The sequence below is a fragment of the Aricia agestis genome, chromosome 3, assembly GCF_905147365.1.
Source record: "Aricia agestis chromosome 3, ilAriAges1.1, whole genome shotgun sequence".
In the NCBI taxonomy this organism is placed as follows: domain Eukaryota; kingdom Metazoa; phylum Arthropoda; class Insecta; order Lepidoptera; family Lycaenidae; genus Aricia; species Aricia agestis.
Genome location: NC_056408.1, coordinates 15,360,936 through 15,372,750, shown reverse-complemented (window position 1 = coordinate 15,372,750; position 11,815 = coordinate 15,360,936). Strand labels below are relative to the sequence as shown.

The 11,815-nt window shown below is 35.6% G+C and overlaps 1 protein-coding gene across 1 annotated transcript; it reads right to left on the bottom strand.

Annotated features, from left to right (window-relative positions):
- Positions 1-3,091: 3,091 nt before the first annotated feature.
- On the bottom strand, positions 3,092-11,710 carry LOC121725472 (heterogeneous nuclear ribonucleoprotein H-like). Its single transcript, XM_042112475.1, has 9 exons — positions 11,425-11,710; positions 10,069-10,197; positions 9,150-9,314; positions 8,520-8,658; positions 6,666-6,832; positions 6,225-6,334; positions 5,745-5,852; positions 4,196-4,329; positions 3,092-3,297 (listed from the first exon to the last, which is right to left on the bottom strand). The coding sequence occupies exons 1-8, from the start codon at positions 11,540-11,542 to the stop codon at positions 4,216-4,218; spliced, it is 1,050 nt and encodes a 349-aa protein (XP_041968409.1). The 5' UTR covers positions 11,543-11,710; the 3' UTR covers positions 3,092-3,297; positions 4,196-4,215.
- Positions 11,711-11,815: the final 105 nt, after the last annotated feature.

The following is an 11,815-nucleotide window of genomic DNA, read 5'->3' as shown; positions in this document are numbered from 1 at the left end:
GCAACTTTTAATACAACTTAAAATATTGAATATTTTTAAGCAATAAATTTGCAATTGCCAAGAATTTAAGTACCTTACATACATAACTAGTATTAAATATAATAGCAAAATAAATCATGAAAAAAATATTGCATTCTTAAAAGCAGCTGACAATATTTACAACATTCCGTTAAAATCTAACCCACTGAATTAAATCAAACATTGTACGAAGAAAATCAGTGAATAAGTATTTCTTGGTAAGTATTATTTATAATTATGTCTGCATCTAAGTAGTACTTCTTCCTTACATATTTTTGCTGTAAAAATAAATTCATCTAGTCTAGTAAAAACGGGGAAAAATTGAGTTTGCATTGTGCAAGTGCTTGTATGCATGCTTAACAATTTTTCAAACATTAACGGTCTTACTACAAAAGATTTAAACACCTATAATTGAACAGTTGATTAGAGAAAAATTGTTTAGTTTTTTGTGGTAAGACCGCAAGTTTTTACGTAATGCTCGGTTTACATTATACCAATCCAGTGATCCAATCCAGCGTTGGTTGCTTAGGGAATAATTTATATGGGCACTGGAATGCAATTCAGTTCATTCCAGTTGCCGTTTACATTTTTCCGGTAGCAGTCCAATTCAAAAAGGACCACTGGATTGGAATAATGTAAACCGGCCATTACAACAGCAAGCTACTAGCATAGTGTAAACGTACCAAAAGCGAAATTTATGAACAAAACATAAAGTTAATATACCTAGCGGAAGCGCTTCGGGGCGGCGGCCTATTCCGCTAGGTATATTAACTTTATGGAACAAAACGCGAAGATATTATTGTGTTTGTCACAGTATTGTCACAGTGGGTCTCCGGGTACAAAAAATATACAAAAATGCGGCCTTTTACGATAACTTGGACCCCATACCTTACGTACAAAACTCCTAATGATTTAGGTAAATATTTATACTCAATTGCATATCTAGAAACACTAACTCTGCGCTACATAAAATATTTACACAGCAAACTTTACGTACGTTAATGTCTTCGTCTGACGCGTTAGTAATGTAATGATATACAAAGACAGAAACATTAAATATCTGCTATTGTAAATATATTTAGCAAGCTGGTAAAGGTATCATCCATTATGTCCGTTGATATACCTAGCGGAATAGAGCAACAATCTCGAGCTGTCAAACGAAACCGAAATTGGTTTCATCTGTATGTAAAAATATGTGTACGTATACACTTACACAAGCATGATTGAACATGAATTCTATGAGATTAAATTGTCAACGTGCGGCACGTGTCGACTGGACGTCAAAAAAAAAAGAGTGCTGCTGTCATGTATCACACGTCTCTTTTTACCACTCAGTGTTACTGATAGTGACATGTCTCTTGCTCAGGCCTTTGTTTCTCTATTCCGCTTGGTATATTAACTTTATGGTATCATCACATAACGCATTCCCGTCCGCCACGGTCTTGGCAAAAGTACTCGGAACTAGGGAGTTCTACTACGCGGGCCTCTTATTCCCAGGAGGCTCTGCTCTAACAACGTCGTTTCACGTTTGTTAGATTATAACGCGGCATTCTCGTTCGATTGTTTGAGTCTCAAAACGGTTCGTGGTCCAGTTTCTGAGGTAATTTTGACTGGAATTTATTTTGTCAATAGCGTTGTTGATTTGTTAAAATATTTGACGTGCGCCTATCAAAAGCGCCTTCCAAAATCCTCAGAAACCGAGCATAAGCCGGCCCCTAGACTGGCCTAGACGATCAATTGTATTGTGTAATATCACGCTTCAATTTTATCGAACAGTTTATTTGACAATTAGACTGAAGACGCGCGATGTTCAATGTCAACCCTAGACGGTCAATAATATTACGCAATACGTGATATTGCGCAATAAAATTGCTCGTCTAGGGCCCCCCTAAGGGAGATACATTTTATCGTATGTGTGCATCTGTGATACCTTTACTGCGAAAACAGTTACAAAGTTACCTATAACCCTAAAAACTTACGATTTCGATGACAAATATTCACTAGTTGCCTATCATCTTAATATGGCGACCTCATAAATATTATCTATCAGCTAAAACATTACTTATCTCAAAATTAATATTATTTGTTAGTATTAACTACGGAAACTACAAGCAGATTTAAATTAATAAATGTAGACAACCCTCCATAAAAGAACTTTTAATACCTTGTAATAAAGAATACATTTAGGGGGCGTCCACAAATTACGTGAGGTGTTTAAGGGAGGTAGGGGGTCGAGTCAAATCTTACGTTGGAGAAAGGGCGCCCCCTTTCTCCAAATTTCACGTATTTTTTTTCTCATTGTTTAAAACAATGTACTATTTTGGTCCATTTCATCCAAATTGTACGTAAGTATGCTGATTTAATCGTAAGCGTAATCGTAATACGATTAAGATCATTCACTTATTCGTCCGAAAGAAAATAATTTCATTCATACTTTGACGTCATACATCTACTGTCAAACAATCCAACGCGTTTACGTAAGAAACCCACATTTTGAAAAATCTCACGTGAAATGGGGGGGGGGGGGAGGGGATTGAATAAAATCTCTCGAAATCTCACCAGGGGGGAGGGAGGATTAGAAAATTTAAAAAAAAACCTCACGTAATTTGTGGACGTTAAGTAAATAATTTGAAAGCATTTTTTTAGTTGTATTAAAACAAATAAGTACACATAACACAATAAATAGATGAAGCTCGAGTTTAGACTGCAATACAAATCACAACTATAAATCCACCTTGCAAATTATAAAAGTTTGCATTATGTAGTTGGCGAAAAAAAAGCAATTTTAAAATACGAATGATGAAAATACTTGAAACTTTACACATTTTATTAACTAATTAAGGCCTCCACACTTCACAAAACTCCGTTTAATACAAAAAAAAATATTATGAGTCTATAGTCAAACCAACAAGTCACAAAACTCCATAATATTATGTGTATTTTGTATAAAATTCGACGACATCTACGACATACGCAATGTGTCCTAGGTTGGTATAAATAGTTTCAAGACGCGGTTCGGCTCTGTGATTGGTCCAAATTTTGACAGCCAAACAATCACAGAGCCTGAACCGTGTCTTGAGACCGAGATGCATCTTGAGTACTGACTATTTATACCAGCCCTACAGTTTACACTTACATCATATTGCTCTGGTAACGGAACATAAATAATAGCTGGACTTTCTGTCTTGCATGAAAATAATTTTCTTCGAAATGTTGAAGGCCTTACAAACTTCGAGAGTTGAGTGATAGAAAGTGACGTATAGCTCGTACTGTTTGATGCTGAAAATGAACAAAAAACTTATTGGTTAACTGGTTAATTCTTGGAGAATCATCGCTGAAAAATTTAGTTCTTGAAATATAATGAGTGATTGAATATGGTAATTTTTAGGATATAGAAACTTTTATTTTGATCGTTCAAGATAAATTTGCATAAAATGATATCCCGATTCTACCTATAACCATAGACTAAGGAAAACTAAAACTGTTTGACAGCACATATTTTATAATATCTGCATCTGCCTGATGTTTGTTGCATTGTTGTCGCAAGATACAAAGCCACCCTGCCTTCCAGCAGCAATCCATTTTTTTTTTATGAAATAAGGGGACAAACGAGCAAACGGGTCACCCGATGGAAAGCAACTTCCGTCGCCCATGGACACTTGCAGCATCAGAAGAGCTGCAGGTGCGTTGCCGGCCTTTTAAGAGGGAATAGGGTAATAGGGGAGGGTAGGGATGGGAAGGGAAGGGAATAGGGGAGGGTAGGGAAGGGAATAGGGGAGGGTAGGGAACGTAATATGGTAGGGGATTGGGCCTCCGGTAAACTCACTCACTCGGCGAAACACAGCGCAAGCGCTGTTTCACGCCGGTTTTCTGTGAGAACGTGGTATTTCTCCGGCGGAGCCGGCCCATTCGTGCCATACTTCCATACTAATATAATAAATGCGAAAGTGTGTCAGTCTGTTAGCTCTTCACGCCCAAACCGATTTTGCTTGGTATGGAAATACTTTAAGTCCCGGAAAAGGGCAATAGGATACTTTTAATAACGGAAAAATGTACGGTTCCCGCGCGATAAACAAATTTTGACGTAACGATATCTACGTGTTTGTTGCATTGCTGTCTGCTGTCGCAAGATACAAAGTCATCCTGCCCTCTAGCGGCAATATTAACACCCTCTTACCTCGATGTTATACGGGTCAGCTAGTAGTTCCTGAACCCTCTGAAGGGTTTGCCGCCACCGCCGCCGCCGCCCGAGGAGTTGAGGAACAGCTCGATGTAGCGGTGCTCCATGTTATTCTTGTCGCGGCGCATCGCCTGCAATACAATGTTTTACATTAAGAAAATTCACAGAGAAACATATAAGTTTCTTTTTTTCCATTGAGAAAAGCCTAAGCATATAACTTTATTTTTGTAAGTTAAAAACCAGCATGGATTTAACGATACAGTTTTGAAAAGAAAAATCTGGAGAAAAATACATCAGAGACATTCATGTTTACGGTCCCATTTTACACTTTTTTTTTTTTTTTTTTATTATAAAATTGGGGCCGTCTATAGACTGTTCGTCCATATCCTTTTTTTGTTATTTTATTATTTAGATTTTTCGCACCAAGGATAATTGAAATAATATTATGAATTTTAATTAATTGTGGTCCATCACGCCATGGACACTTTTTTTTTTTTTTTTTATATATATATATGTGTATATGTATATTTAATAGAATAGAGTATAATATGTTATACATATAATAAATAAATATATACATTTATTGTTTTATAAATTGCATAATAATAATATTAATGTTTTGAACGGTGAGGTCCCAGTCGGTGTGGCGGCCAGTAGATCCGACATTTTCCGATTTCCTTAGATTTTATGCTGCTCCACCCTTTGCCTTTAGATGTTGTGACATTGGCTTGGTGGAGACTTACCACTCAGACATCAAAGAGAGAACACGTACGTGAAACTGTCGCTCCGCAATCATTATTATATTCGGAGAATTAATAAGTGGCAAGAAATATAGTTGGAGCTGCCATAAAAAGATAACCTCAACCTTCACGAAGATACGCTGACGAAGCCGCCATCGAATCAACGGAAAATCGGAAGAAGGGAGCGGATCATCAAAAAACGGTTATTAAGGTGCAGCGCGCATAAGTTAAAACTCGCTGACCTTAATATACTTCGACTGCGCGCGGAAGCCAGAACGTGCCAAAACGAACGTGACAACAATCTACGAACAAAATCGGCAACAACATTGGCTGACAACATACTATCACGTTCATCAGTCATCGCCATCATCATCAGCGACCATCCATCTCGGGAAGAGGAATCACGAGCACAATCACCAACCAGTTGCCACCATATCTCGCCGAATCGGACGATCCACAAGAACACCAGCCGCACCATCACTGCAGCGGGGATCGTCAGCTGGAGCCATCAAGTTTTACGCACCAAGGATAACAACATAAATAAATCACCGCAACATCGGTAAGTCCATCACGCCAAAAAAAAAAAAAAAAAAAAACTTATATACACATACTTACATATATATATACACATATATTATATAAATACTACATAATAATATAAATAATAACAATCTTACATAATAATATAACATAGCATATTAAGTTAATTCATAAATAATGTCCCATTTTACACTTGGTTGTGTGGTTGGTACAGCTGGGTTTTTACTCCCCACCCGCACTGGCACCCTTAACAAACAAGTGCTCACCCTCATGGCGTCCTCGTGGCACTCGAACTCGACGTCCGCCTCGCCGGACGGCCGGCCGCTGTTGTCGTACAGGATGTTGATGTTCATCGGCCGGATCGGCTTGAAGAACTGTAGTCATACGATTCATATAAAAGTTTAACGTTTATTAATAGAAATTGCAGAATAGAACATATAAGTTCTAAGGCAGCAACTTTCCTACTTGAAGAAATTGTTTCAAGCACTAAAGCGCTGATTCGAGATGTTTGTCCTTTACTCATATATATTTTGTCTTTAACATGTAAAAGGAAAATAAATAGTTTCTTACGGAAATCGTTAAGGTAAACGACAAATATTTTTATACTTTTTCTGTACTTTAAATAAATTTGTAAGTAATATGTATACTATAATAATTATTGTTTCGTACTTACCTGTGCGGCTAATTCTACCAAGATCTAAATACCAAAATGATAAATTACAATTATAGAAGTCCATAGTACTCACGTAAGCAATATCCTGCGGCGTGGCCTTGAATGGCAGTCCGCGCATGTGCACGCAGTGGTCCCCGCCGCGCCGCGGACCGCCGCCGCCGCGACCGAAACCGCCGCCGCCACCTAACGCATACACAGAGTAAAGATAACTGGGATAATAGAAACTAGTTAACACTTTTTTAGTTCCAAGTACTCCCACTACAGCTATCAGCGCCAATATGGCGACTTTCAAACGTCATTTTTCGTCAGATTTAGTTCTCTTCCCCCGCATTGGGGGCGCTGATTCATATAGGCACAAAAAATAGCTGTCATTTCAAAGGGTATCATAAGTCCAGCGTACTTGTATAATGGAGGTCAGTGATCAGATCAAACAAGCACGACATTTTTTAACAATTAATTATTTATTAATGTTGGGTGTCATCCGGGACAAATTTGAATCCTCAGTTTTACTTACCTCTTCCGAAAGCGCCCCTGCCGCGTCCTGCGAATCGTCCGCCGAATCTGTCGTTCCTATCGTACGGAGTCGGCCGGTACCCGCGGCTGGATTTGAACCCGCCTCCCTCCATACGGGCGCCGTAGTCGCGCACATCGTCCGCAGAGCTCAAGAACACTTCTATGTATCTGTAATGTTAGATAAATAGAGTTAAGTAAAGGTGTCAAGAACTTTATTCGATATTATTATGTTAAAAGTGGATCAGAAGTGTTGCATCTTTATTTGTCAAAGATTTTAAGTGTTAAAAGTGAATTAAAAGCGGCAAAGTGTTGCGACTTTAATAGGACAAGTCACAATCCTATGATTTGTTACATCTCTAAAAATGAAATTAAAAACTCAATGTTTACAACAATGTTACTACATATATCCAAAAATTCAGACCTTTGCTTGTGATCTTTTGTAAGTTCAAAGCAAGCAAGAGGCATTCAAAATCACTATTCTATCAAAATACCAAGTTTTCAACAATAAGTTTTGAACATTGTCAGTGTAAGAAAAATCTAGTTTATAGTACATGTTATATCGATTGTATCATTTTAAATAATATATTGTCTTATGGGCTAATATAAAAAAATAAAAAATCAATGGAAATTCATCCATTCAACCCCACAACGTCGACTCTTCGTCTTCCCCTTCTCGACCATAGACAATATCTCCCGCCGTCCGCTCCCCCGTCGCCACACCCCGACCGCCCAAACTCTGACAACTCAACAACCAATCATGTCAACTAAACTCTACTATAGACAATAATGCTGCCACAGACAATTTTTTAAACAAAATATTTAAATTAGGCATAAAAAAATATGGATTCAATTAGTGCAACAAAATTCAAGTGTGGAAAAATTTGTTTGGTATTGTTGTTTTTGACATTTGAAAATGTGAGCATAATTTATAATAACTGTGCTAAAAATGATTAATGAAATTAAAAACGCAAGCCAAATAATTGTACAGCTAATGAAAAAAACACCCAAGTGTATAATTGTTCAAATTGTCTATGGTCAGCTTATGTCTCATGTAAGGAAGCCCTTATTCTACAAAATTTATAAATCCCAAATACGGAGGTTAATATAACCGCCATAATTAAAGAAACCATGATTTATAGTTGTAATATTGGTTTAGTTCAGCAATATCCCGTTTTTTTTTTACTTTTTTTATTAAAATCTATAAATCACAGATCCAATTCAGGGGTCCCAGAGTTAACCCACTACACCATACTGAGTTCTGTGGCTGAGCTCAATCAAACTGCGATATTTGGCAATGTTTTTTGGAAAATAAAAAGCATGCAATTTTTTTAACAACACTTTTTATGGTAAAGATAAAGAAGGAGCAAGACAATTTTTTAATCACCTATACCTAACAAAAAAATAAGACTTACTTTTCTGATAAAACTAATTATCTTCATTCTTGATATCATTAAACTGATTTGGTGTTCGAACTAATAAAAACATTAAAATAAGAGACTGCATCAATTTTGTATTCATTATTATTGAATGCAGACCTTACATAAAAATCAATTATGTGACTAAAGTACTCAAGATTAAAGATAAAGAACCCCTAGCTTTATAGCTCTATTACTTAAACTTAACAACAACAAATGAAAATATGGCTCTAACAAGGACCCCTATGACCAATCATAAGTTCAACTTAAAATTTATTTTATTATTATATCTTTTTAATTTTTTATTATGAAACAGAAGGCAAATCATTTAGACAAACTATCACCAACAACCTAAACTGGAAATAAGCAAGTCCCGTATTGTTTAAAGATCATGGACAACATTGCCAAATATCTTTTGCCACAATACGTATCCACCCCACCTGTGTCCTATTTTCTCCCTGTCCCTGTTCAGCGCTTCTTGTGCGCTCTGTTTGTCAGCGAAGTAAACAAACGCCTCGCCCGAGGCCCGCCCCGTGTGGTCCGAGAGCAAGTGCACCCCATCCTGGACCACCATCAGCCCTGCCCGGCCCAGATAATAAACATCCGTTAATGCCCGTTACTCCGTTTATTTCGTTCCTATTGTAGATTAGATATAGCTCTGATATTGCAAAGTACTCATGATACTTAGGTTTCAGCAAAAAAAACAATAGTGCCTTAAAAACTTTACAAAGAATAAAATCTTATATAATATACATTTTTGCTGTATGTTAATTCCTAATACTCTTTCAATAAAAAGGATTTGTAACATAGTTTTTATGCATTTTTATGAACTCTGTAGTTTAATGAAAAATATAAAAGCTACACATAGTTTTAGATCAGAGCTATTTCTTATGAAAATGTGCATGGATTACTGCTTTCTCTATATTTTTTCTATTTAACAATGGTTACTGGAAAGCCACACAAAAAATGTGATTGTTCTATCAAATTACAACATAATCCATCACAACTAATCTAATTTCCTATCACACATAGTACACACTATTGAACACATAAATTCCAATGGAACATACCGTCAAAAAATTGTAGAATTTCTTCCTTGGAACAGCCAAAAGGCAGACCTCTCAGTTTAACAATGCCATAGTCATCAGATACGTTTGGGATAGATTCAAATCCATTTTCACTTTGACGCATAGCATTGAGCGCCCATTCCATGTCTTGACGGTCAGTTGAAAAAACTAAAAGTAAAAACACACTAAAATAGTAACTTTATTAAGTAGTACTAGAAATTGCCCAATGGTTTAATCAATTATCTTCTTTTTTTGGCTCAACGTTTAACTTCAACCATAAACAAAGGAGTATAATTTGTGTGTATAGGCTTGTCAGTCAAAACATGGTAGTGTGCATGTTGTAGTGTGTGTAATGTTTTATAATTTATTTATTAAAATAATGTATAATAAACGCAGAATTTTAAAAGAATATTAGCTTGATGCACTCCTTCTCCATATAAACTACAACTGTGCAAAATTTCATGCTCCTACATTTCCCCATTTTTCGTAAAAAAGGGTTTCAAATTGTTCTTGCGTATTAATATATGAAATGTAATAGATAACATTGCAGTTTAAAATATATAATATTTACATATTGTAGAATATTGCTATCATTCCAATCTGATAGCTTCATAGCATAGCAAATACAATATTAATTCATCAAGCCCCATACGGTAACCGGTGACCGAGACACAAAAGAAATTCTATTGTGTCTCGTTTTTCCACTATCAACAGGTTAATATATTTGTGCTGAGTCCCTAGCCAACACATTTTCTTTATCGTTTCTTTATAAAACCGCCATTCAAAATATATGTAATTGACATAACAATAGTTGAATGTTGGCTTCTATCAAACGCTACATACATTTTTGATCAGCTAGACAGCTAGATTCTATAAAGAAGCGATAAAGAAAACATGTTGGCTAAGCCCTCAGGTGTCTTACCTTCAATATATCTTTTGCCCATGTTTTCCTTATCCTTCTTCATGGCTTCTTCAACATCTTGGGCACTCTGCACTTCCACAAAACACTCTCCTGATGGTCTGCCAGGTCGTACTTCAGTCAGGTGGACACCTGAAAATTAATGGTTTCTTGCTGACATCTTTTATAATATTTTTTTATCAAATTTTGATGAGGCTCATAAATGCGCTTGGCAACTATGACAGCCTCATAGTAGTATCATTCAAAATTAGTTAAAAAATTAAATAAAAAAATAGAACCTGATTAAAGTTTTTATAGTTTGTGCGTTTTATGATGATATGCGTGACACATTATAATTGACAATAGTAGGGAGTTACCTAACAAAAATTAATAGATAGTTTAAAAGTATTGAATCACTTCCTAAAGGAATTACAATCGAAATTATCGATTTCGTACTGACGTTTCATAGTGGCGCCGGCGATTTAAGATGGCCGCCCTTTTTTATCGATTTGATTTCGATTCAACAGAGTCAATCTCTATTGACATAAGTTCCCTTTCATGCATATGACATTTTTCAAATGTTTTCGTAGCAATAATTTTATACTCCTATTTCACAGTTAATATTTATAATTTTTATAAATAAGTTAGCATTTAGCATCTTTTCATTTTTATTCATTTACAATTATAGGAAACATTTGTTTTTGTAGATGGAATATAATTTATTACATTTAGATTTTTTTTGTTTTCTTGTAAAAAAAAAACCCATAGCAAGGGACATCAAAACTGTCACCCATATCATCTTAGAACGCACAAACTATAGTAAATATATTATCCATCTTTATTTTTAACAAACACATAGAAATTCAGTCAAGCAATCGCAAGCACTGTCTTATTGCTACTTTCTTTTTTACACAACATATTGCTAAAATACACTTCGATTGCATATTATCTATGGAGCATATATCATAGCTCAATAAATATTCATGGACAACCTTTACAAGACAAACATTCAGCCAATAGTTGTTGGCTGAATGCTTGTCTTGGTGTGCAAAATTTCTTGTACCATGAATTTAGCCTCAAAATTATGGACTTTGAGAAGGTAGAAGTAACATTTAGACACAGAATTAATACAATATTTAATATGAAATTAAATGTTCAACATGCCAGGTTGAAGTATGAGCTAAATTTAGAAATATAGACATGTGAACAAAATATATTTTTGAATGAGGTAACTACATGCAGTTACTGAGTGCATGTATCTGTCATACATTGTCTATAAACTAGGAATTTCATATTATCTTACGCTCAAAATAAAATAGAACCCAATTAAGCATTTTGTAAGATAAGGATGGGAACCTTCTAAAATAATTTGTTACTTACCATCTTTGCCACCAACAATATTTACACCACCAAGAAAGTCTATTACGTCGTCGACTGTGGTAGAAAATGGTAAACCTCTCAGTTTTATAATAAAACTACTATCTCCTGAACCCAGCATCTTGCTTGCAACTTTTATCCAAGTTTACACGGATCCAGACACCTTAAATGGTGAAGCACTATTCGCTTAGTATTTATGATACTAAATAATACGTTTAGTCCTTAAAATACACAGTAAAATCTGAGAAATTTATGAAAAATCGAAAATCGCTACGTGAATCGTGAAAGTTTGGCGTCGTTAACTTTTTTTATGACTTTTTGCAAATTGTAGCACATTTTGCCATGACAATATTATCTATTGTCTATTATCTACCATCTCTATAGAATAAGGATG

Coding starts and splice junctions, on each gene's coding strand:
- LOC121725472 (XM_042112475.1), bottom strand. CDS start 11,542: ATGCTGGGTTCAGGAGATAGTAGTTTTATTATAAAACTGAGAGGTTTA. Junction 6,833..8,519: donor AGGGAGAAAATAGGACACAG/GTGGGGTGGATA, acceptor CTAACATTACAG/ATACATAGAAGTGTTCTTGA. Junction 6,335..6,665: donor CAGGGGCGCTTTCGGAAGAG/GTAAGTAAAACT, acceptor TGTATGCGTTAG/GTGGCGGCGGCGGTTTCGGT.